We start from the raw sequence: 27,639 nt of genomic DNA on the forward strand, positions 1-27,639 counted from the left end.
CCCAGGTTTACAGAGCTAGGAAGCATCTGAGGTTGGATTTGAACTCAGATGTTCCTGACTCCAGACTCAGTGCTTTAGCCTAGTTCTAGCCTACCTGAAGGAGGTTTGCCGTGCGGTAGAGGAGGGGCTACCTGAGGCTGAAATCCAGAGAAAGAAGAAGGAGAGCTTTAGGGAATAGTTAATGGATTCAGGAGGATTTTGTATGGTCCCCTCCTCTCCCTATCACAATGCATCATCTAAAAGTGCTGAGGGAGGAAGGGTTGTCAATCCCCTATCCTTCTACGCATCCGGCTCCTTTATTGCCCCAGGAATATAAAGTATCCAATATACACTACCGGAGTGACATCCACCTATCATTAAGCAAAATCCTGTCTTGGTCCTTCCTGGCCATGAGAGAAATCATTGAGATCCAGGCTTCTACCTAAATAAAAAAACTCAATAGTCTGTACCCGCTCCTAAATACACGCCAGGTTATAGGAGAAAGAGAGATGAGCGTCATACATAAAACTAAATGGTCAAAGAGAGATTCAGTCAGAAAACGAGAGTAATACTGGCAGACTGTAAGAAGTTTTTTAGCACTTAAGAGCCTGTGTTAACATCGGGTCCTGTACACAATCCAAGTTAAAGCACCGTCCTTTCCAGGGCCTTAATGAGGACTAACGACATTGCTGCTTCTCCCAGGCCTTCCTGGTAGCCTCTAATTTCTGTTTCCTGGCTTCCCTGCTCAAATCACTTCTCTCTGTTTTTTTTTCTTGTCACACATTATCAGTTGTTGTTCAGTCATTCAATCGTGTCCATCTCTTCATGACCCTGTGGACCATACTGCCCATGGAAGTTTCTTGGCAAAGATATTGGAGTGGTTTGCCATTTCTTTCTCCAGTGGAATAAGGCAAACTGAGGTTAAGTGGCTTGCTCAGGGTCACACAGCTAGTAAGTGTCTGAGGCCAGATTTAAACTCAAGTCTTCCTGACTTCCTGACTCCTGGCCTGGCACTCTATCCACTGTGCCACCTAGCTACCCATATCAGTACCCTAGCATTTATCTGCCATTTTCGCTACTCCCATCTGTGCATTTCCATCCATCCTTTCTGGCTTTCTATACCTAGATCCCACTACCACTTTCAGGACCACACCCCATCAATCTTCCTCTCTCTTTCATTTCCTTATCTCTTCCTCTTTACTGGCTCATTCTTCACCTAAACCACATTCAAGTTTCCCTACCTTAAAACCACACTATCCCATTTCTTTCCTCTCTCCTTAGGCCTCTCTCATTTCAGTTTGGGGCTAAGTTTTCTATGCTGGCCATTGCTACTGAGCCTGAGGTCTTGGACATAGAAAACATCAAGGGGATGTGCTAGTGACAAATCTATGTCAAAAGGCTGGTAACAGTGGCTAGGTGGTGGAGTGCATAGAGGACTGGGCCTGGAATCAGGAAGATCTGAGTTCAAATCTTGTCTCAGATGTTTACTTACTATGTGACCCTGGGCAAGTCACTTAACCTCTGTCTCAGTTTCCTTATCTGTAAAACTAGTCTAATAATAGCTCCTACCTCTCAGGGTTGTTGTGAAGATCAAATGAGATAATAATTATAAAGCTCTTAGCACAGTGCCTGGCCCATAGCCAGTAAGTGCTATATAAATGTTAGCCATTATTATTGCTTCATTTCACATATCATAGGTAGTTAAATGCAAGTTTTACTTCTCCTAATGGACTATCAGTTTCTAAAGGTCAGAGACCATGTCACATTTATTTTTGTATTTCTGTAAGTCAGAGACTTACAGAGTGCTTTGTAGAGAGGACTGGGGCAGACTTGAGTCAATGTTCATATTTTACCCCTGTAACTTACTAGCTATTTGGTGTTGGGCAAATTACTTCACTTCTAGGAATCTTAGTTTTCTCATCTGTACAATGGGGCCACTCTCTAAGATATTAAATTGTAGCTGAGTGGCCAATCAGTATTAGTATATTGAGTTTCTACATCAGAAAGTCACCTCATTAATGAAATCACAGGTCCAGACTACCCCCCAAAAAGACTTTGTCCTCCCTGCCTTACAAATAGTTGTAAGAAAAGCATTTTGTAAACCACAAAGTACCATTTACATTTGAATGTTTTTATTATTACTAACCCATTTAATGAATTTTTGAATTGAACAAGTGCTTACTAAATGTCATGCCTGGACCCCCCCCCATTTTTTTTTTTTTGCCAGGGACACATAAAACAGCTTGAACTGATTAAAGTCCTCTTCATTCCCCTTTTTAGGGCAGCTAGGTAGCCCAGTGAATACAGTGGCTAGGAAGACCTGAGTGCAAATCTGGCCTCAGACACTTACTAGCTGTGTGACCCTGGGCAAGTCACTTGACTCTATTTGCCGCAGTTCCTCATCTTTAAAATGAGCTGGAGAAGGAAATGGCAAACCTCTCTAGTATCTTTGCCAAGAAAACCCCAAAAGGGGGCATGAAAAGTCAAAATGACTGAAGAACAAACAGTAACTATTCCCCCTTCACCACAGGACTATTGTCAGGGTCAAGAAAGATAATATATGTAAAGTGATTTGCAAACTTTGCAAACAAAATTTATAAATTGCATTTAAAAAACATGTTGCAAACATTAAAGTGCTTTGTAAATGCTGGCTATTAATTATTATTGTTGTTCCTCCAAACATCTTTTTAGGCTTCCCTACTGCTCAGTCTAAGCCACTCCCTGTTTTCTCACAATTAACCCAGACCTTTAATGATCTACACTGGGCCCTTATGCCAACTGCCTGGCTCCTCAAAGCGAATCGACTCTTCCCTGACTAATAACTTGTTTTTGCTGTAAGCCCTCTGAAAGGAGTGAGAATATAACCTACTAGTGCCTTTGGGTCAGGATCCTCTCCTGGCTTTCTTCTCCAACTCTGCCCCCTAGAGCTTCTGAGAAGCACAGCTTCTGCAGTGGTCCTCAAGTTACATCTTGTCTTCTCTGGTTTTCCCCCAAAGCTCCAGGAGGTTATGGCCCTGGTCTTAGAAATATTCCAAAAAGCAGTACCTTTGTGAAGTGATTTGAGGGATACTTGGAAAGTTCTTCTCTGGATACCTTCCTCATTTGTTGGCTGTTGACTGAAATTCCGCATATTAAAGCCTCATTCCCTGGGCTTAAAGTTTTGTGCCCAACTGAAATTTAATACCACTGGCAAGGGGAACACTTTCAGCTGCCAGCATCATTAACACTTAAATGTGGATGGGTGTATCACATTTTTACTTGGGAGAGATTTGATAGAGGGTGAGAAGATGCTCAGGGGCAATCTGGCTGCCTGATGTTAAGGGTTGGAGGTACAACTGGTGATAAAAAAGGACACAATAAAAGGGAAAGTGGGAACTCAAGAAGTAACTTTCTTCACTCCAAAATTTGGGCTGAGACTGTCAGAACAATGCAGAGGCAAGCCTGCCTGTCTTGGCATCAGATGACACCTAGGTTCAAAGCCTTTCTCTAACACTTACTACCTGTGTAATCATAGCTGCAAAAGATGCTAGTTCAACCTAACAGGTCATTTTACAGATGGGGAAACTGAGGCCCAGAAAAATGAAGAGAACTGTCCAAGGTCACACAAGTAGTTAGTTGGAACTTGAACAAAAGTCCTCTGACTTCAAACACAGGTCCTCTTTCTACTGCACCACAAAGATAAGTCACTGAGTCTCTGAGCCTCAGTTTCCTCATCCGTAAAATACTTGTAGTACTTATCTCACAGCACTATGGGAATGATCAAATAAGATAAGGTATGGAAAGTGTTTTGTGAACTTTCAAGCAATATCTAAATGTTAGCCTTTTTACCCTCCTCCCCACCCCCCAGTTGTACTTTCTGTACTGTGGGGCCACAGTCATAGCAACATAAATGTTGTAATAGAAAGAGCCCCAGATTTGAAATTGTGGGAACAGGGTTCAAGTCCAGGCTCAGCTACTCATTACCTATGTGATCTTGGGCAACTAATCTCACCTCTCTAGGTCTCAGTTTCCTTAACTGCTAAAAGAAGGATTGCATTAGAAGACCTCTAAGGTCAATTAATAATCACCTCTTAAATATCTATTGTGTGCCTGTTGGGTTCTAAGGCCTTTCTAGCTCTAAATCTGTGGTCCCATGTATCTGAAGTTTGCACATATAGTAATATACAAGAATCAAAATGAAATGAATCAAAATATGATTATCTTAAGTCAGATAGTGAAAAACATAGCAACAGATAGATTTGTTGCTATAGTCCCATGATTTTCTCTTGAATCTTTAAAAAGGTAGAAAATGAGAAAGGTGCCTCCTGTCACATGTTTGGGGAACAAATTTTGGAATGTCCAATTCAATAAACATTTATTAAGTCCCTCCAGGGCAGAGTGTTGCATTAGCTATAAGGTTTTAGAACGGTGTTTGCTATGTCACTGAAGCAACATTCTTGGGAGCTGAGGTTCTCTAACCTTACCTGTTTAATACTTTGCCAGAGGTATTATGGGAGAGTGAAAGGGCTGCTGAATTTTGAATCAGAGGTCCTCAGTTTGAATTCTGACTCTTACTCACACTGCTGATATAATTTGGATAAATCACTCCTATTTTCCAGAACTCAGTTTTTTCATTTATAAAATGGGAAAAGGAGAACAGACTTAATGATCTCCAAGGTTCCATCCTGTTTTAAATCTATAGAACAGAGGTATGGGTGGGATAGAGTCATTCAGAGAACAAATGTGACCCCTATAGTCACCTCAAGGATGCATTCTGGTAGATTCAAGAAAATATTACTGCAAGTTAGTTTCTTAGGAAACTGGTACACATTTCTAAGACCCTGTCATCTTGCTGTTGCTCAGTCGTGTCCAACTCCTTGTAACCCCACTTGGGTTTTTTTTGGTTTTTTTGCAGAGATACTGGGGTGGTTTTCCATTTCCTTCTCCAGCTCATTTTACAGATGAAGAAACTGAAGCCAACAGGGTTAAGTGACTTGCCCAGGGTCACACAGCTTGTAAGTGTCTGAGGTCAGATTTGAACTCGAGAAGATGGTTCTTCCTGACTTCAGGCCCAACACTCTACTTTACCACCTGTCCTCTCACTAATTCCCTGTTGCTAGGGGAGTGACAGGTGTTCCAACAGAAGGATAACATATTCTTTAGGTGCCAAGGGGAGGGAGGAAGGGAATAGAGGAGCTCTCTCTCTCTCTCTCTGGAGAAGGATCCATTAACCCATATCTTTCCTAAGTTCTGCTTTTGTTCCTTTGGGATTTTTAAGCAACTTCTGCAGCTATCTTCTGATTGTAGGATCACAGCATCACAAAACTGGAACTGGAAGGGACCTCAGAGACAATCTGGTCCAAGCCTCTCTTTTTACAGAAAAGGAAACTGAAATCTAGGGAGATTAAGTGATTTGCCCAAGGTCACACAGGCAGGGTCAGAGGTGGGATCTGAACTCATTGTTCTCTTGACTCTGGAACCATTGCTTCTTCTACTATATCAATAATAATAGGAATTTGTCTTCGTCTACAAGGGGTGGGGAATCCGCAGGATTCATTCAAAGGGCTGTGCTTGAGGACCTAGAGAGCCATATATGGCCTCAAGGCAGCAGGTTCCCCACCCTTGATCCCCTCGGTTGCAAGCTAGTCTTAGTATCTTGCAGGGTTGCCAGAGGGTATTGAGGGTTTGAGTGACTTGTCAATCAATTGGTCAACCAACATTCATTAAGCACCTAGTATCTCTTAGAGAAGGATTTGAACCATAATCTTCTTGACTATGCAATGCTCTGTCTCATAAAATTAATCCTAATAACAATCCCTCATGTTTGCATAGGATTCTACAATTTACAAAGCGTTTTTTATATATATTATCTCAGAATCAAACAATCTCAAAGTGAGAAGGGAATTCAGAAGCTACCCTAGTTCAACCCGAGCCTAGAACAGGATTTTTTTCTGTAACTTCTCCAATGCAGAGTCTTCCAGACTTCCCTTGAGTATCTCCAGTGATGGAGGGACCTGTTTCCTTCCAAGGTACCCATTTTACTTTTGGACAGCTTTAACAGATAATAACATTTTCCTTGAATCAAGACAAAAATTCACAGCTCCTATGTCTTCCCTCTGGGCACGAGTAAAAGAAATCTAACCCTTCTTCCAGTGCCAGCCTTTCAAATACTTGAAGATACTTTGAATACTTCAAACTCTGAATAATTTGAATACTTCAAATACTGGAAGATATTTACCTCCTGTCATTCCCACTGTAACCTGCCAAGTAAGCAAGGCCTGTGTTGTTACTCTTATTTTATAGATGAGGAAACTGAGGCACAAAAAGTTAGGTACCATCCCAAGATCATAGGACTAGTAAGTAGTAGAGCAAGGACTCGAACCCAGGTCATTAGACATCAAATCCTGTGCTCTGTCCTTTATGCTGGTGTTTCCTTTCATTGGTCTATAGACCAGCACTGTGGTCTGTTTTTGTTCACAAAACTGTTATAAACAAAAAGTCCTTATTTATTAAAGCCTACCTATTTAAGAGAGAGGGACTGAGACGTAGAGTGGGAAGGGAGAGGGAGAGATAGGGAGACAGAGACAGAGAAACAGACAGAGACAGAAGGGGGAGGGAGAGGAGGAAGAAGAGGGAAAGGGAGGGAGATGAGACAGAGATGGAGAGAGATAGAGACAGAGAGAAAGAGAGACAAAGACAGAGACAGAAGAGCTGATGCCACTTTCTTTCATTCTTCTCTTTTCATTCAAAGTCCTCACATTCTCCTCAGTTCTGGCCCCTGCTCTCAGAGCCTTAGAGAGCAGATGTTCTAAGACTGCAGGAGACAGTCCAAGTCCAATGTAGGGAATTTAGATATTCTGCATGTCCAATGTATAGTTTGGGTTGGGAAACACTGCATAACATTGCTATGCAGTGAGAAATAGTCATGTAATGTTTCTATGGTCATGCTTTGGCTACTTCTATTTGTGTTCATTCCATTTCTTCTTCCAAAAACAATGAACTTCTCAAGGGTAAGGACCTTGTGAATGACCCTTCTTGAAACTCCCCACAGCCACAAGCATAGCACTCTGAATGCAGGTGGTGAAACGTTGTAATGGTGAGGACGATATGAGTCCTGAGGTACAAGCAAAAGTGTTCATTTGTCCTTACTAACAAATAGGTATGGGTTTTGCTGCTGTCCCTTACTGCTGTGGCTTAAAGTTTTTGCTGCCAATGTGATATGGTCCTGACCCCAAAGATCATATTGTGATCTGAACCTTTACTTTATCAACACGTGCTGGGAATGGGGGGCGGTGAGGGAGGGAGGGCAGGAAAGGAGAGAGAAACCTTACCAGACAACCCGAGGTAGGAGGTTAGGTGGGAGAGTGGTGTGATTCGGCCTGATCCAGTGGAAAGGGATTGCAGAGACTGAAAGTGTGGGCAGACTGCCCAAGGACTTTCAGATCACTGACTTTTTCTTCCTCCAGCAAGAGCAGCTGCTGCCTCAGCAGAGCTGTCATCTTCTGCTCAGATTGACAAAAGTGATTTTATTCATTTTGGCCTTGAAACTTTAGTTTTAGTAGCTTTTTATTCAGCTAGAGTAGGAGTGAGCTAATTTCTACAGGCTCAGTGACAGGATGTGAATTGAACAGAGGAAATGTCTGCTATCTGGTAAATTCCAAGAAGATTAGTGAGAGCAGCTTGGGGGAGATTCCAGGTGATGGGGGTTTGGGTGAGTTGGAATAAGAGAGACCTTCCTGCCAGTATCAAGTTGTGCTCAAAACTTCCATTTGCCCCATGAGTAATATAATAATAATAATTAATAATAATAATAACTAATATTTATGCAGTGTTTACTATGTGCCATGAACTGTTCTAAGTGTCATTTCACAATGACCTTGCAAGGTAGGTGATATTATTATCCCTGTTTTACAGATGAAGAAACTGAGACAAACAGAGGTTAAGTGACTTGTCCAAGGTCACATAGGTAGCATGCATCTGAGGTCGGATTTGAACTCAGATCTTCCTGAACCCAGGCTGATACTCTATCCACTGCTCCAAAAAGATAGTTCCTGCTCTCAAGGAGCTCAGAGTCAAACGGGGGAGCCAACATGACAACTACTATGTACAAACAATCTATCTACAGGATAAATTGGGCATAATCTCAGAAGGAAGGCATTAGCATTAAGGGGGATGACAAAAGTCTTTCTTGTAGAAGGCGGGATTTTAACTGGGACTTGAAAGAATTCAGGAAAGCCAGGTATAGAGGACAGCCAGTGAAAATTCCCAGAGTAGGAAGATGGACTGCCTAGGGATCTCAAAGTACTTGGAGAGTTGCAAGGTATAAGAAGACTGGAAAGGTAAGGAAGGCTTTGTAAGCCAAACACAGGATTTTATATTTCATCTTGGAAGTAATAAGGAATCACTGGAGTTTATTGAAAAGTGGGGGTGATATGGTCAGACCTGTGATGGAAGAAGATCACTTTGACAGCAAATGGAGGTTAGATAGGAATGGGGAGAGACTTGAGGCCAGGAGTCTGACCAGCAGGCTATGGCAATAGTTCAAGCATTAGGTGATGAGGATCTGCACCAGGGTGATGGCAGCATCAGAGAGAAGGGGGCATAAGGAGACATGTTATAAAGATAGGATAAGCTTTGGCAACAGATTGGATATGGGTGGGGGTCGATGAGAGAGAGTGAAGAGTCGAGGATGACACCAGGGTTGTGAGCCTGAGTGAGTGAGAGGATGGCGGCACCCTCAGTAGTAATAGGGAAGTTGGGAGGAGGAGGGGAAGGGTTAGGGGAAAAATGAGTGGATGTTATTCTGATCTCTTCCAACCTTTGATCCCAGACTTTGTAGGGGCTGTTCAAATGTTGGTTTTACCTGTTCTCTAACTTACTTTGCAAGCACTGTTAACAATAAAAAGTTCTAGCCTGTTCCTCTTAGCCAGAGCCAAGACTAGCCATAGGCAAAGCAGGTCTAGGGGACACCAGGCAAGGGGGTTTCAACCAATCAATCAAGAAGCATTTATTGGGGCAGCTAGGTGGCACAGTGGATAGAGTTCTGGCCTGGGAGTCAGGAGGACCTGAGTCCAAATCTGGCCTCAGATACTTGACACTTACTGGCTGTGTGACCTGGGCAAGTCACTTAACCCTGATTGCCTCACCAAAAAGCAAAAAACAAAAAACAAAAAACATTTATTAAGCTCTCGTGTGGGAACTACTCTAGGAGCTGGGCATACAAAGACAAAAACAAAACAGTCCCTGCTTCAAAGACTTGGAATTCTATTGGGGGAAACAACATGTTCATATGTAAGTATATATAAATAGATGCAAAGTAAATACAAGATAATTTGGTCAAGAAAACAGGAAAGGCTTCATGGAGGAGGAGGTAGTGCTTGCACTGGGCTGTGAAGGAGGCTAGGGATGCTAAGAGGCAGAGAGGTCAGGCAGTTTCAACAAGGGACACTTTAATCTTACTTTAACAAAGGCACATTTTTTAATGCAAGAAAATTCTGATCCCCATGACTCAGAGTATTTGTTTCATGATAAATCAGACCCCAGGTGTTAAACAGTCAACCCTCTCAGCCTCTGGGGAAGAGTGACATATGAGGGCCCAATTTTCAAGCCTTGCCAAAGGAACACAAAAGCCTTGTCATCACAGCAGGCCCCAGAGTTTCTGAAGGGTGACAAAGAGAATGAAGCTGACTCCTAGTCATATACTTTGCAGTATGCAGCAGCCACCACCCAAGAGCTGCTGGGCCCTTTATACCTGATTTCAACAACTCCCATTGGAATTTGACCACTGTTTAAAGAACACTAGTTTAGCCTAAATTTAGAAGTGTCTCTACTAAATATAGAAGTTGTTACTCTTCAGTTTGATCACATCTCTAGCTTCAGCCTCCTGTATCTGATGGGATTTCTGTGATGGAGGGAATGAACATTAGCAAGTTCCCTGGGCAAGTCTCTTTACCTCTGTCTGCCTCAGTTTCCTTATCTATAGAAAAACAACATCCCAGGGTTGAGGATCAAAGGAGATACCATACGTAAAGCCCTTTACAAACCTTAAAATGCTATGCAAATGTTAGCTATTATTATTATTGTTGTTATTATTAACACCTCTGCCTTCATACTGCTATTGTATTCACAGCCACATTTTCCAGGCCAATCTTAAGGATAATAATAATAGCTTATATTTATTTAGTGCTTTTGTACATTATCTCCTTTGATCTCACAACCACCCTGTGGCTGTGCTATAATTATCTAGTTTTACAGGTGAGGAAACTGAGACTTAGAGAAATTAAATGACTTTCCCAGGGTCACACAACTGGTACACATTTTGTGGTGAGATCTAAACTAACTATATCACATGACAAAGGCAATCTAGGAGACCATGTGAGTCATTCAGATTTCAGGGTGGTAAAGCGCATTTCAACACAGAACAACCGGTCTTAATGACTCTGGGAAAATAGCATTCTCCCTCACCCCCATGATGCCACTGATATTTGACTTTATGTTAGTCAAAAACTTTCTGGGCTTCAATTTTTTTTTCTCACATGTAAGAGAAGTATAATAATCTTTTGATACTTAAGGATTTTATCAGTATAGACCCTCCTTTTATTATTGCAGGTGACAGACCCTCTAAGCCTTATTTACATGGTTCTCAATGAGGTTCTGGGACAGAAAAAAAATGTTACATCTATCCTCTGGTGGTGAGTCTTCACACTTAACTAGGTGGGTTTTCAGATAATAGACATGCAAACCATTTCTCCCCAAGCCTTTCCAGCCTGGAAGGACTTTTTAGAGACTGTGATCCTTTGGCCACCCAGCCTTTAAGAATCTAAGCTCACCTTCCTGTCACCATAAGGCATCAAAGTAATATTTTAGTGAAATAATAATAACTTGTATCGTGCTTTACAGTTTAAAAAGCACATTCACAATATATTGTCTCATTTCACCCTCACAGTTCCCTGGGAAGTAAGTAAAGTGAGACTTTATTAGTATCATTCCCATTTTATAAATGAGGAAATTCAGGTTTGGAAGGGTTCAGAAGGGTTAAATGGTTTATAGCCATACTAAAATAGCTAATAAGTGATGGGGTCAGAGTTTCAACTTTAGTCCTCTGACTGTAAATCCAGAGCTCTTTCTATCACTTCATGCTTACAGGGTGGAACCATAAGAAATTGAATTCTAAAAATTGTATGATATTCATTCATTCAGCAAGCCTCAATTTATTTCCCCATACTCAAAGCACTATGCTAGGTCCTAGGAAAAATATAAAGCTCAAATACGATATTGTCTTCCTGTCAAATCCCAAGAGTCTTGACTCTAATCTCCCAGTGGCTCCCATTGCTTTGATGGGAAGACCTCTCACCTGTGGAGCAACACAGATTATAGTTTCAGGTTGGCACTAAGTATTGGTAGCAGCAACAAGCAGTGTGGGGAGGGGCCTCTGTAGGAAGGGTCCTAAGCTCATCGGACCAGGTTACTTGGCATGTGGGAAAAGCTTAGTACCACTCTACTATTAAAATGTTAGGGACAAAGTTACCATGGAGCAGCAGGAAAAAGGGTTTTCAGACATCTGGAAGAGAGGAATGGGAGGCCATGGGCAGGAAGGTATCTCTTGTTTTGATAGCTACTCAATAAATATTTGATGCATACACGAATAACTGAGTCTGTAGTAAAATACTCCTGGCCCTTTTACCCTTTCCATTCTCCCACCTTCTTCCCCCAGTGACTTCCTTTGACTCCCACTGTTTCTTTTTCTCTCTCTTCCCTCCTCTCATCCTTTCCTTCCCCAGGCCTAGCTGTTATTTCTTTGTCTTCTCTTAATTCCCCAGTACTAGGGTCAGAAAGGTCTGGTATGGGTTCAGTTGGCTCCAGGATACAGATTTTTGTGCATAAGTGTGTATGTCAAACTTAGGAGTAGAATAAGTTTCACTCACTCTGAGCTCATTCACTTTTGAAATTTTAAACTATAATTTCTACATGGACATATCTCGCCCTGTCCAATTTCTTCCCTATATTCCTGTCTATCTATTGGCTCTTTCCTTCTCTCGTGCCTACAAATATGCACGTGTCCCTTGTCCTTTAAAAAAAATTATCCTACTATCCTAACTAGCTATTGTCCTCTTTCTCTTCCCTTTCATGGCTAACCTCCTTGAGAAAGCCTTCTGTAATTACTTTCTCTCCTCACTCTGTGCTAAATCCTCTGCAATTTGCCTTATCTCAAAAAAACAAAGACCAAAAAACAGTCCCACTGCTTTTATAGATGTCTCATGCAGGAGAGTGGGAAGGGAGGGGAAAAGGGCAAATTTTAATAGGAAGATAGTGTGGTAAGATGTAAAGAGCATGGTATTTAGAGCCCTAGCAAGAGTGTCATGGCCATAGCAGGAACTTGATAAAATACTTTTTGGATGGAATGAAAACACCCTGATTTCAACTTGCCCCATCACCTCTCGTCTGGTCCTCATCACCTCTCACCTAAACTATCGTAATAACTTCCCAGTTGGACATAGTTCAAATCCTCTGACCAATGCATCCTCCAAATGCAGCTGCCGGAGTAACCCACGTTTACTTATCTCACTCCATGGCCCAAGAAGGTTCAGGGACTGTCTATTGATAAAGAACAACCTGTTTCATTTGGCAAAGCTCCTCACGACCTGGTTCTGGCTGACCTTTCCAGCCTTAGTGCCCATTACTCACGTTCACAGCCTCAGCCGTCCAGCCAAACTGACTGACTTGCTGTTCCCTGTACCCAACATTCCACTTGCAGTCAGACTGCTTTTGCCTAGGTTGTGTCCTACACCTGGAACAGACTCCTCCATCCCAACTTCCACCTCATAGACTCCCTAGCTACCTCCAAGGCTCACACAGGGCCAATCCTGATTCTCCCACAAAAAATTAAACTTTATACAATTTCTATTTATTGATCTGTGTACATGTCCTCTCTCCTAAATAGAATGTTAAGCTCTTTGAGGGCTTGTACTGTTTCATTTTTGTCCTTGTATCTCCAGTGACTAGCACACAGAATCATGGCTCACAGTAGACACTTAACAGATGTTTGTTGAATAAATGTATGGATGAATTCTGTCATTTATTTGCTGTATAAAGCAAGTCACTTAAACTTGCGCAGCTCAGTCTTCTCATTTGTAAAACTAGGGTAATAATACCTCAAAGGGTTATTGTGAAGATTGAATGAGATAATTTAGGGAAAGTGCTTTATATCTCTAAAGTGCATAAATTAAAATGTTGATTATTGTTATTGTATAGTTCATAGAGCATAATTGGATGTGGCAGATTTCTTAAATCTAACCTACCCATCTAATCCAATCCAATTAGCATTTATTAAGCACCTACCCTACATAAAGTGTTTGCTCCTTTCCTATCACAATTCCATGCCAATCTCAAGAAGCCACAATAGAACTCTCCTGATGTAAAGGGAATGAAAGGAATAAGCTGAGGCACTGATTTTATCTGGCAATAGAAAAAGCCCCCAAACAGGGAACAGGAAAGCTGGCGTCAGGAGATCTGGTCAATTTTACCTTCATATCATCATACACCCCTTCTCTCCTCTTAAACTGTCACCATCCTAGTACAGGCTCCCAACACCTCACACCTAGACTGTCTGAGTAGCCTGCTGGTTGCTCTCCCTTCCTCGATTCTCTACTCCTGTCTATCTTCTACTCAGTTATTAAAGTGAAATTCCTAAAGCTCAAGACTGGCCATGTCCCCTTTACTATTGAATAAACTCTAGTTACCTGTTACCTCCAGGATCAAATGTACAATCTTCTATTTGACTTTTAGAGCCCTTTATAACCTAGCATCTTCCTACCTCTCCACTCTCCTTATACTTTACTCTTCTCCATGATCCAAAGACCGTGGCTTCTATGCTTTTTCTTCATGCACGACACTCCATCTCCAGCCTCTGAGCATTTTCACCTGCTGCTTCCCAAGCCTGAAATACCCTCTTCCCTTTCTCTCCCTCTCTTTCTTCCCTTCTTTCTCCCCACTCTTCCTTTCTCCTTCTCTCTTCCCCTTTTGCTTTCTCCTTCTCTGTCTCTCCCCTCTCCTCTTCTCCTCTCTCCCTATCTCCCCCCTGTTCCACCCTATTTTCCCTTATCTTCCCCTCGCCCTCTCTTCCCTTCTTCCTTTCTCCCTCTCGCCCTGTCTCCCCCTTTCTCCCCTTTTCTTTCCCCCCTCCCTTTTTCTCCCTCTCTCACCTTCTCTTTCCTCCTCTTTCGCTATCTCTCTCCCCCTCTCTCCTTCTTTTCCCTTCCCTGTCTCTCCCTCCAGGATTCTCTGGCTTCCTTTAAGTCTCATCTAAAATCCCATATTCTGCAAAAAGCCTTTCCTGATACCTTTGAATTCCTTCTATTATCTCAAATTTATTCCTTATATATTTTGCTTGTACATTGCTATTTGCATGTTGTCTCCCCAGTTGGACTATAAGCTCCTTGACATCAGGGATTATCTTTTGATATTTGTATCTCTAGTACTTAGCACAGTGCCTGGCACATAATGGGCACTTAAGAAATTCTCGTTGATTGACTATCTCAGCCTCCCATAGAATATTTGGATTCTAATAAGGCAGCCAACAATGTTTCTCATATCCCTGTGGTTAAAATAGATGATGGCACAGGGTGATGGATGTATGGCTAGCCAAACCTGAAAGAGGTTTGCCTTGGAGTCAAGAAGCCTGGGTTCAAATTCCAGCTCTGCTACTTACTAGTTCTGTTACCACGAGCAAATCATTTAGTCACAGTGAACCTCAGTTTCCTTATTTGTAAAATGGAAAAAATAACATATCTATTACCTATCTTCTAGCGTTGTTGTTATAAAAGCATACCACATAAATATCAGTTATTATTATCAGTGGTTTGATGTCAAGCTGGGTGGAGGTCTCTAGTGTATTCTGTGAGAGGTGGCAAAGTGTAGTGGAAAGGGCACTAGATTTTGGAATCAAGAAAGACATGAGTTCAAATACCACTTTCTAGCTATAAAGTCATGGGCCAGTCATTTCAACTCTCTGTGCCTGTTTCATCATTTGTACAACATGGATAATAATATATGTGATATCTATCTCAATATGATAAGTGGGAGATTGGTCATAGATTTAATGTGGGAAGGCATATTATATGGCAGTTAGTCCAACTCCTTCACTTTACAGGTAAGGGAAAGGAGCCCCAGAGAAGACTGGTAATACAGGTAGTAAGGGATAGAAGTGAGATTGGAACCCAAGTTCTCTAACTTCAGATCCATACCTCTTTCTACTGTATCATGATATCTCCCTTATAGGGCTGTTATGAAAAAAGTGCTGTTAACCTTGTAGTGCCATATAAATATGATTTATTTATGATTTTTACCAGAAGGTTCTGAAGTAGGCTACTACTGAGCACTTGGATGAAGGCACAGGTATGTTTTTCAAATATTTGAATCACATGAATCTGGGAGAGATCAGAAAAACGCTGGATAACAGTGAAAATTCAAAAAGAATCTAGCCTGTTCAAAAATCTAGGCTAGAACAACAGGATTTAGGAAGATGAAATTCAATACAGATAAATATAAAGCCTTGCAAGGTTAAAAAAATAAATTGCATAAGAATAAGACAAGGTAGATATGTTCAAAAAGTAGCTCATGTGAAAAGTGTTTAAGGATTTTAGTTGATTGTAAACTTAAGTAAATAACAAATAGCATTATTTAGTTGCTTAAAAAAAAAAACCAAACCCAAAACTAATGGCAATCACTGGCTATATTGATAGCAGTACAGTATCCAGAACAAGGAAGGTGATCATATTCTGTGCTCCTCAGACCACATCAGGGATGCTGTGGTCAATGCTGAGCTCAACATTATAGGAAGGTCATTGACAAACTGGAGGGCATCCACAATGGTAGTCTCAGAATCATGTCACCCAAAGAATAGCTGAAAGAATCGACTATATTTAGTTTGTATAAGACAAGATTTAGGGGCAGCACGATTTTAAAAAAGAAACGAGACATATACATATTGCTCTGATTGCTATCTTAAAACCCCAAATCAGCTGGCATGTGGAAGAGGAATTAGGTAATCATTAGAGCTCCAGAGGGCAGAACTAGGAACCAGGGAATTATGGGGACACGAATTTTGGCCCAGTATAAGGAAGAACTTCCAAAAAAAATTAAAATAGTTCCAAAATAGAATGGACTGACTCAGGCAAAAGGGTGTTTGTTTCTCACCACAGCAGAGGTCAAATAGAAGCTAGATAGGAGCTATTGGAGATATCAATAAGTATTCAATCAATCAATACACAGTTATTAATGCCTACTATGTGCCAGGCACTGTGGTAAGCATTGGATGTAGAGGGGATTGGACAATGTAACCCCTAAGGGTCCTCTTAAATCTGAGATTATATGATTCTAAGGTTATAATACTTCCCCTGCTTATATTATAGAGTTTTTGTAAGGATGAAATGAGGAAATAGATGTGAAAGTGCTTTAAAAAGCACAAAGATAAGCTCAACAGAACATATAGCATAAAAATACCAGGTGATAATAGTGCTGAGAGCAAACTAGCACAATCCTCCCACTGACCCCTTTAAGTTTGAGAGACAATAGAAGAGAGGCAGCTAAGATTCTGTCAAAATTAGTTCCAGCTTATTTATTTCACTTTTTCTTCTTCCTGTGAGGGGAAGTGTTCAGCAAAGATTTCATTATCTGAAGAACAGGGTTCTAGTCCCAGTCTGCCACTAAGTAGGTGTCTGTTCAGCCATTTTTTAATCCTGTCTGACTCATTATGACCCCATTTTGGGATTTTCTTGGCAGAGATACTGGAAGAGTTTGCCATTTCCTTCTCTAGCTCATTTTGCAGATGAGGAACTGAGGCAAACAGGTTAAGTGACTTACCCATGGTCACCCAGCTATTAAGTGTTTGAGGCCATATTTGAACTCAGGAAGATGAGTCTTCCTGACTCCAGGCCTGGTGGTCTATCCACTGAACCACCTAGCTGCCTCAAGTAGGTGATTGGCGTATAATTTATTTGAGGCTCAGTTTCTTTATCTTTCAGAGGCAGCTAGGTTATGCAGTGGATAGAACTCCTTGACCTGGAGTCAGGAAGACCCAAGTTCAAATTTAGTCTCATGTGATAGCTATATAATCCAGGATAAGTCAATTGACCCCTTTTAGTTTCAGTTTTCTCATCAGTAAAATGGGGAAAATAATAGCATTTACCTCCTCCCAGTTGTTGTGAGGATAAAATGAGATATTTGTTAAGCACTTTGTAAACTTTAAGGTGCTACATAAATACTAGCAATTATTATCTATAAAATGATGGGTTTGAACTGGACCATCTCTAGGTTTCTCTGACTCTAAGATCCTAATTGCTTTCATTCCTGTGCTCACCTTTGCTCAGTGAGATTTTCTGTCCCCTTCATTTAACAAAGTACCCTGAGGCACCTTCTGCAGCTTCCCTGAGAGGTTTCTCATTCAAATGAAACTTCAAAGATTTTGTTAGAGCACAGGCAGAACTTGACAAATCAGTTTGTTCCAGTTTTTCATCCTCTTCAAGTCTCTGAGTCTAGTTATTTTTTTCCACCTTAAAATGTATCTCTGATAGCTGAAATTTCAGTGGGGCAGATCACCCATTTTATTATATTCGATTTTTCACTCTATACTGCCCCACCACAATATTCCCTATTACTTAGGTAGCCTTGAAGGAGAAAAGAGATGAAAAATACTATAGCAGGGGATGGAGACCAAAGAAGGCAGTTCCTGTGCTCCTTGGGGAACTGTAACTATGGGCTGATTGCAGCTCAGCTCTCAGAGAAGCTATTGGGCTCACCACTCTGGTGGCTTTTATGAAGATGGTCACCTTTAGGGTTCAATGGAAGACCAGAACAAGGCTGGATTGTGAGGGCCCCAAAGATGATCCTGATGGGGCCTAGGCAAAAAGGATTTCATCTTTACATATTTGGTGATGCATATGATTGCATGCATAGGAGGTTCAGGAGATTTTTTTTTTCTAAACACTAGTTACCTTCTTTACTTCTCCTGACTCTCCTTACCATATTTGCTACTCAGGCATTAGTAGAATGATCCCAAGGATAGCACCAAGAATATAGATCTAATATTATAAGCTTTAGAGTTAGAATGGTCCTTAGAGGTCATCCAGTCCAGTTATCTCATTTTACAGATGAAGGCACTGAGGCCCAGAGAGGCAAAGGGATTCTTTCTAAGGACCCACTGTAGTAGGGAGAAGGTCTAGTCCAGGCGTGGGGAACTTGCGGCCTCAAGGCCACATGTGGTCTTCTAGGTCCTCGGGTGAGGTCTTTTGACTGAGTCCAAGTTTTACAGATTTGTTCTGTAAAGTGGGGATTCAGTCAAAGGGCCACACTTGAGGATCTAGAGGGCCACATGTGGCTTTGAGGCTGCAGGTTCCCCACCCCTGGCCTAGTCTCTCCCCACCCCAGTCCATCCTCCATTCAGCTAGCTTTCCCTACTCGCTAGACTCCAGTGGCTTCCCGTCACCTCTAGGATCAAACATAAAAGACATTCAAAGTCCTTCAGAATCTACCCCCCCCCCCAATCTTTCCAGTCTTCTTATACTTCACTCCTCTTCCTGATCCAGTGACCCTGGCCTCTTTACTGTTCCTTGAACAAGACACTCCATCTCCTGACTGACCACTCTCTGCCTCCTCATATGGCTTCCTCAATGCCCTGACTTCCTTCAAGTCCTATCTAAAATCCTACCTTCTATGAGAAGCCTTTCTTCATCCCCCTTAATTCTAGTGCCTTACCTATGTTGATTATCTCTAATTGATCCTCTATATGTCTTGATTGTAAATAGTTGTCTACCCTTTAGACAATAAGCTACTTGAAAGCAGGAACTGTCTTTTACCTTTCTTTGTATCCTCAGGGCTAGCCCAGTGCCTATGACTAGTAGGTGCTTAATAAATACTAAATTTTAATTGAGCGTGAAATGAATCTTTTATTTGCCTCACACCCGTTAAGTTCTATGTGGGAAAAGAATAAATAGCAACAACAATGGTATTAATAACTTGTATTCATTCAATCAACCAATTAATGAGTATCAATTAAGCACCTGCTATGTGCCAGACTGTGGGATAAAGCTACAAAGAATATTTCCTCTTTTAAAATTACATTTTTTTAATTAATAAGGTCAATTTTCTCTCCCTCCCACCCCCACCATTGGGAAAAAAAGGAAAAGCAAAACTTTGTAACAAATATGCATAATCAAGCAAAATAAATTCCCACATGAGCCATGTCCAGTATTTTTTGGGGGGCAAGGCAATGGGGGTTAAGTGACTTGCCCAGAATCATACAGCTAGTAAGTGTCAAGTGTCTGAGGCCAGATTTGAACTCAGGTCCTCCTAGAGCTGGTGCTGTATCCACTGCGCCACCTAGCTGCCCCCATGTCGAGTATTTCTTTTTTTTTTCAGGTCAATAAACATTTATTTGATATATTATTTAAGTGCCTCCTATATGTCAGACACTATACGAAGAGCTGAGGATACAAAGAACTACCAGTTCTTGCTCTCAAGGAGCTCACATTCAAATGAGGAAGAAAACATGCAAACACACATCTATGTACAAACAAGAGATATCTATATGGCAGAGCTGTGATGAGCTCCCATTCCTGAACTCCTCCAAACAGATCTAGAAAATGTACCAGACTGGGTCCTGATGAAGAAATGCAGAAGAAGTCACAGTAAATCTTTTCTCTGGCCCAGGTCGACATAAAGAGACAGAGAGGAAAGTCTGCAGATACTGGGGACAGGGTTGGGCCAAGAGCACTCCACTGGCTGAGTATTCCAGCACCAAGGGAAAGGCTGTGAACCAGGGCAAGATGGGGTCCCAAACCCAATATGGCAGCACCACCAGACCCATACTCAGTATGGTGTATGTCCAGTATTCCTTAACGCTAAGGTTAAACAGCTAGCATCACAGGTGGGATTTGAACCCTGGTCCTCTGACTTCACAATCAATGCTTTTTTCTGTCCCACACTGCTTCCTTTACAAGATACTGTCAGAAGTGGGATATAAAATCATGCCTCCAGGGAAGACCATCACCTTAACATGGCCAATTTAGTACAGCTTCAATTCCCCTTCATAATACAAAACAGCTGACAAAGGGAATGGAAAAAGGCAAAAATCAGGCCAAATGTCCCGGTGAAATTTCCCTTGTGTGAAAAGGAAGGTAATTTTTATGACTTGTTTATAAAGCTACAGGACTGAAAATTCATTTTTGTGTATTATTTGGAGTATTTGAACAGTGGCTGAGTGGTTAACTGTCAGGGAACCTGTGGAAAAAATTCTTGCATTCAGTGTGATTTTGGACTAGATGACAAAACACCACCACCTACCAAGAAGTTGGACCTATAAGGAGGGAAGGCCTGCCAGAGTCAATAAACCTCTTTCCAAGCACTGATAATCTGCCTGGATTATTCATTCCTGTGTGGTTACCAAACTGCTACCTCCCATGCCAATGACACTGAACCCCCAGCTGTCATTGTACAAACCTCATGCCCCAGCCACCACTTGCCTGCTCTCATCTCCATTAACCTAACCTCTCTCTAATATTCTACTCAAGATCTACCATCCTCTTTCACTATGCTCTCTGGGGTGTCTGCTCCATAATGAACAAACTTGCTTTCATCTTAAAACTTTTCCTACCACACTGCCTCTATTTTATGGCTCTCATTGAGACCGAAGTGTCTTGTGATGAGACTGACTGGTATTGATTACACTTTCATTCACACCCTAGTTCACTGGCGTGGTGAAGGAGTGCTAAAATTCCTTGCTAGACTCCTTCTCTACCACCAGCACTCAGAAACCATTTCTCTGTCCAGGTTCATTCAATGCAAATTTGTGGCCCAATCAACTGTCATTTCTAGAAACTGTCATTTACTGATCCCTAGTACGTACTTCTTCCTTCCTCAATGAGTTCAGTGATTGGTTTGCAGTTTTTTTTCTCCATCCTTACTCCTCATACATTACAGGATTTCAACATACATATAAATATTTCAATACACGTTTTAATACTTTTCAGATTCTCAATCTATCAGTTCCCATGACCTACTCCTCTATTTTATCCCAGCTACACACTTCCATGTAAAAATGAACTCTAAAATTCCTTTATCTGATCATAATCTTTTCACATTCCATCTTTCGCTTAGTTTACAAACCCTTCTTCATCTTCAATGTGACCTCCAATCCCTCTACCCCTCAGTTCTTTTCCTGGCCATCACCCCAGCCCTGGCTACCTTCTTCTCTCTTCCCTATCTTGAGGTTTACAAAGACTACCCTCTACACTCAGGTCCCTTAGCCCCTTATCTTGTGGATTGTGCCTAATAAAACTCAACCTTGGATTACATTCACTATCTGCTACCTTCACTGTTACTCACATGCTAATGAATGGAACTGGAGAAAAATCATGAAACCATTCTGACTGGGTCCACTACAAATCTGTGTTACCTAATTTCCACTGGGCCCTTAAGGCAATCCTTTTATACTTCCCTAATTCAGTTGCTATCCCTCTCAACACAGCAGCTATTCCAAGATTTTTCATCCCTGGTCAAGCTTCTTGAGGCACCCCTCCCTAATCTAAGATAAGGACTTTGTTCTTTACTTCAGTGAAAACATTGAACCTCTCTTTCTCATCTTTTATCACTCAAATTTCTTCCCTCATTATTTCCTCCTTTATCCACCTTACATAAGGAAGGAGTCCTTCTTCCCAAGACAAGTCCTTCATGTATCCTTGATCCTATTCTGTCCCATCTTCTCCAGCAGATTGTCCTATCACTCCCACTCTCATTAATCTTCAATTTCTTTCTATCTACTGGCTGATTTCCTGCTGCCTAAAAATATAACCATCACTGCTAGCTATCATCCTATATTTTTTTCCACTGCACGGATAAATTCCTTGAGAAAACTATCCACCCTTAGTGTCTCTACTTCTTTTCTTCTCACTCTCTTCTAATCTGCAATCTCCCTTCTGACCTCAAATTAAAACTGCTCCAGTCTTACATCACCAACTGCCTCTTGAATATCTCACATTGGATGTCCTGTAAACATGCATTAAACTCAATGTATCCAAAACTGAATTCATTATGTTTTCTCCAAAATCTTTCCCTCTTCCCAATTTTGTGTTTATTACCAAGCGTACTAACATTTCTTTCTGTCATCCAACCTTGAAACCTTGATTTCAAACCCAAATTTTCACCTACCTGTGTTTAGTTCACATATACTATCTGTTGCTGTGTCTGGCTATTTCTATCTTTATACCATCTCTTGTATACTTCTTTCTACTAACACTGCCACCACCCTATTGCAGGCTCTTCTCCACTCATGCATGGCCTTCTGGTTGGTATCCTTACCATAAGTCTCTCTCCATTCTAATCCATGTCCCATTAGGCTATCAAAGTGATTTTTTAAATATGTGGTTCTGGCCCTATTGCTCCCCTCCTCAATAAAAACCAGTGGGTCCCTATTCGCTCCAGAATCAAATATAGCCTCCTCTGACATTTAAAGCACTTCATGACCTGGCCTCTTCTACATAATATAGCTTTATTACTCTTTACTCCCCTCTGTGGACTCTACAATCTAGTGACCCTGGACTTCTTGTGTTGTCCCATGTACAAGACTCCATCTCCTGACACTAAGTTTTTGTGAATGTCTGCTATGTCTGTGATACCTTTCCTCTTCACCTTCATTTTCTGGTTTCCCTAGCTTCTTTCCTTACTCAGTTCAAATCCCATATTCTGTAGGAGTCTTTTCTTGGTTCTCCACCCTCCCCATTTTCCATCCTCCATCCCTATCCTCTATCTCTCTATTGCTAGTGCCTTCTCTCAGAGATTTCTTTCATTTACACTGTATTTATCTTGTATATACAATTTTTTTGTACATTGTTTCCCCCCCAAGAAAGTGAGCTCTTTGAGGGAACGGATTAAGTTTTCACCTTTTACTATCCTCAGTGCTTAGCACAGTGCTTCACACATAGTAAGTGATTAATAAATGCCTGTTGGCCGACCAATTGATCCTATTCCTTCCATGTCATCTGTGAACACATTTCCAGCCCATCTTTGCCGAGTCAATCCAAAAGCCTTAGAATCCTGGACTGGTAGAACTGGAAGGGACCTTAAAGATCATTTAACTCAATCCTCTCATTTTATACATAAAGAAACTGAGGCTCACAGAGGTCAAATAACTAATTTAATTATAGATAACTAGTTACTGGCAAAGTTAGAACAAAAATACAGGTCTCCTGAATCCCATCTCAGTGAAACAACTATGATATAATGGAGAGAGGAGAGAGAGAGGAAAAAAAGAGAGAGAGAGAGAGAGAGAGAGAGAGAGAGAGAGAGAGAGAGAGAGAGAGAGAGAGAGAGAGAAAGAGAGAGGTGGATTTGAGTCCCAATTCTGATAACTATGAACTAGCTATGTAACCTTAGGCAACTTATTTCACCCTTCTGAACCTCAGTTTCCTCTCTCTCTAAAAAAAAAAAAAAGAGGATTAGATAATCTGTAAGATCCCTTTTCAGCTCTAATGATATAAAGTTCTGGAGTTCTTTCTATTATGTAATATCCTGACTCTGGGAACCAAACTCCATGGGGTTATGTATTTAAGGAACTGACAGGCATTTTTGAGGAGTCCATCAATATAGAAGCAGAGCATGGGGGTGCACAATCCACTTCCAAGGTAATTCAACCCTGACTCCGGGATCTATGTCTAGGGCAAAAAAAATTGAAGTCCATGCCCAGTGGATTCTCTGCTTCTCTGCAACCAAAGTTACTAAAGGTTCCAGTACATTAGTTATTTAGTGCTAGAAGGGACTGAACCCTTAGAGGATAAAGGTTACTTTACCAAATGGATGATAGGGAATAGCTCCTCTCAGGGTGTTCTAGTACCATGAGCGCTGGCTTCGGTGTCTACAGACCTCATTTCAAATCCTATTTGAATGCCACTAGCTATTGGCTAACCTCTCTGGGCCTCAGTTTCTTCATCTGTAAAGTAAAATGACTTCTGAGGTCCTTTCCAGTTCTGAATCTATGATCCTATGATCAGTTCCAACCAAGTCTACATTTCAAGCAGGGCACTGAGTATAACACTTTTAATTCCCCTCTTTTGCCCACAAGAGAAACTTTTGCTTAGGTCAAAGTCATGCTGAGGCTTACCTAACACTTCCCCAGCAGAAAAACTGGTTAGTTTCCTATTTCTGGCCAAGGTGGAAATTCTCTTTCTGACCTTCATTGACTAGTAACTAATCACTTAGACACCTTTCTTTGTGTAGAATTGTCAAAGGTGAAATTCTCTAGGAGTTTCCAACAGGCAAGATTAGCAAGGACTTAGTGAAGTCCAGCCAAACACCTGCCCACTCCCAAAATCTCAAGAGTGTTTCTTGGGCTGCTCTATTTGTCACTGAGATTTCTTGAGGCTCTGTCTTTGAGAGGGAGGAAGTGTTTCATTCATTGCCAGGTGTACTGGAACTGCCGTGTGTGTGTGTGTGTGTGTGTGTGTGTGTGTGTGTGTGTGTGTGTGCGTGTGTGTGTGTGTGTCTGTGTGTCTGTGTGTCTGTGTATTAAAGAGATGAGAGGAACATGACAAAGAGGAGGCGGAGTTCATTTCTTAGTAGCTTTGGAGAAAATTTTTAAAAATTATGTGTATGATTTGAGGAATGGGAAAGATTGAATGAAAAGCCACTTCCTCTCTCAGGCTCATATGTAACCCTGAGATAGTGAGAAGCTAAAAACCCTAAAGAGCTGTTTTAACCTCCGTGTGGTCCCTCCATGCTGATGATATCTTAAGATGAATAGATTAAACGAGAAGAGACGTCTCCAGATATCTTCGAGAAAATCTCAAGATATGGAGGTCTGGCTGGGAATAGAGACTCCCACTATATCAGTAAGAAGGGATCTCAGTCATTATTCTAGTTGATCATTTGTACAGATGAGACTGAGGCCCAGAGAAGGAAGGACATGACTTGTCCAGGATCACATGATTAGCTAGTGGCAAAGTTTTGTATTAAAACCCAGGTTTCTTGATTCATAACCTATCGCTCTTTCCGCTCAACTAGGTCAGATCTGACCTTGGCATTAAATTAGTAATGGTGATGATAAAAGCATAGGAAAATAATCTTTGTATCAAATACACTGATAAAAGTCTGATGTCCAAGATATGGAGGTGGCTGACATACATTTAAGACTGAGTCATTAAGTAAATGATCAAAGGATATGAGCAATTTTCAAAAGAAGACATACAAAATAGCAATCACCATATTTTTTTAAAGTGCTAAATCACTAATAAGAGAAATCCAAATGACAACAATTCTCAGGGTTTACCTTATGCTTAGCAAGTTGGCAAAATGATAAACCATAAAAGATTAAAATGGTCAATGTTGGAGGAACTGAGGGAAGATAGGCACACTAATATACTCTTGGTAGAATTAGAAGTTGGTCCAACCATCCTGGAAAATAATTCATAATTATGCAAGAAAAACCACTGAATTATTTGTATCTTTTGAACCAATGACCCTTCTGTTGGACATAAATCCCAAGGAGGTCAAACACACACAAAAAAACCCCTATATAAACTATACTTTTCTGGAAGCAAAACTGATTGCTAAAAAAAATGTGGTATATGAATTAATGGAATGTAATTGTACTGTAAGGAACAATGAATGTGAGGAATAAAGGGGAAAATGGGAAGATATGTATGAACTGAGGCAGAGCAAAGAAAGCAGAGATAGGAGAACAACATATACAACTACAATAACAGTAAATAAACACAACACTAAAAAGTAATTAAATTCAGATTAAATGCATTGACTAATATTGGTCCCAGAGGGCAGACAAGGAATTTGGTTCCTTCCTCTTAATAGAAAGATGGGATACTATCAAGACAGGATGATGTAGATGCTGTATTGATTAATTTTGCTGCACTCTTTTTCTGTATTATAAGGAGAGGGAGTGCTGTCCATCAAATAAGGGTATTGCTGTAAAAGGCAAAATACATCAATATAACTTTTTAAAAAAGCATCGTTGTTAAAAATGATGTGGGTTTGAATCCTGCTTATGATTGTTATTAGTTGTATGATTATGGACAGGTCAGTTTCTATGAACCTCTGTTTCCTTATCTATAAAATGGGAATAATAAAACTTGTATTTCCTCACAAGGTTGTTGGGAGGATCAAATGAGCTAACATACATAAAAAGCTTTCAAAACTACACGGGGTATATAAAGTTAGCTGTTATATCACAGGGATTTAGAGAAAAAGCAAGAGGGAAAGGAGGAAATAAGAGCAGCTATTAAATTAGTTGTGTGACCTTGGGCAAGACATTAAACCTCTCTGGGCCTCACTTTTCCTCACCTGTAAAATGAGAGAGTTGGAGGAGATGACCTCTCAGGTGCCCTTCCAGGGCTGCCATCCAATGATTCTGCCCAGGGTTTTAAAAAGTACCCAACCCCATGAGATCTTCCCCATGTGTCTTCCCAATGAGCCTGCCATTCGTTCAGACTTGTTCACCAATTTTCCATTCCCACCCTCCTTTAGCCCCCAGAGGCCAAGTTCTGCTGGCAGTGGCTACGGCCATGGCAGCAACAGCAGCAGCATCCCCACTGGGCAGAGGCAGCTAAGGCTGCTGAGAGGTGCCTAGGCCCACAATAGAAAAGCATGTCAGCTCAGCTCGGCTGAAAGGTAGCTGGGTGCAACCTGGTCTCAGGACAGATCAGCCAGCTTCCTCCTTCTTTTAACACATGCCCAGCCCAGCTCTTCCAGATTTCACGGAGGGGAGTCCCAAATAAGATGTGTCTGTAGGTAGACCCTGTGGGTTCTTTTTGCTCATGCCCTACTGTGTCTAATCACAGAGGAAGAGAAAGCCATTCTCTCTTTACCTGATTCTGTCCTTCTCTGCCCTCTGGAGCTCCTCGTTTCTCTCTAGGACCTGCAGGATCTGTCTGGCTTCTTCATCATTTAAGAAACTGAAATCAAACACCTGAGGAACTTTCGTCATTTTCTTCAGTGTGTAGGATTTACATTTAAGTCCCTTGGCGCCTCCTGCTACGTAGACATTTTCCAAGGCATTAAAAATACCTTCATGAGCCTGGCCTGTTAGCCAATAGTAAGCCCTCTTCCTCCGAGAGTCTGAAACTACACTCCTGTGGCACAACCCACACCTACAGGGCTCATTTTGACAACACCTTAATGACACAATTCTCTCTGCCTGACCAATCAAGACTCACCAGGGAAGCCCGGGGGTGGAGAGGGAGCCAATCTCTTTGCAAAGGGGCGGGTTCCTACTTGACTTTTCCTCCCTCTCCCTAATTAAGATTGTTAAACAAACATTCTGTACCTTAGTTCTACCCATAAGAGAAGCTAAGACTTTAAATATTTGCTTTAAATATCGGACACGGAGGTGTTTACCTTGGCCATACTAGTTGATGGCACAACCTAAGCATGGATATTAGAGGAATTTTAAAAGGGAATTGAGGTCACTTTAGATCTGTAATTGAAGTCTTCCCTTTCCACAAATGCCTACAAGTCTCCAGGAAAAAGGTAGCACTGCAAAATGGAAATATTTGAAATTAAAGAGTTTCTCATTTAAAAGATGAGAGAGAGAGAGAGAGAGAGAGAGAGAGAGAGAGAGAGAGAGAGAGAGAGAGAGAGAGAGAGAGATATGTCATGTAGTCTCATAGTTTCTGGGGAGCAGAA

The 27,639-nt window shown here is 41.3% G+C and overlaps 1 protein-coding gene across 1 annotated transcript in view; it reads right to left on the bottom strand.

The window, feature by feature from the left end:
- Positions 1 to 27,050, bottom strand: part of EXPH5 (exophilin 5) — a 99,704-nt gene extending 72,654 nt beyond the window's left edge. Inside the window, 1 exon segment of the mRNA XM_020996176.2 lies at positions 26,823 to 27,050. Within this exon segment, the coding sequence (XP_020851835.1) occupies positions 26,823 to 26,941 (119 nt within the window). The 5' untranslated portion in view covers positions 26,942 to 27,050.
- Positions 27,051 to 27,639: the final 589 nt, after the last annotated feature.

This window comes from Phascolarctos cinereus, unplaced genomic scaffold, assembly GCF_003287225.1.
Source record: "Phascolarctos cinereus isolate Bilbo 61053 unplaced genomic scaffold, phaCin_HiC Scaffold_726;HRSCAF=1367, whole genome shotgun sequence".
In the NCBI taxonomy this organism is placed as follows: domain Eukaryota; kingdom Metazoa; phylum Chordata; class Mammalia; order Diprotodontia; family Phascolarctidae; genus Phascolarctos; species Phascolarctos cinereus.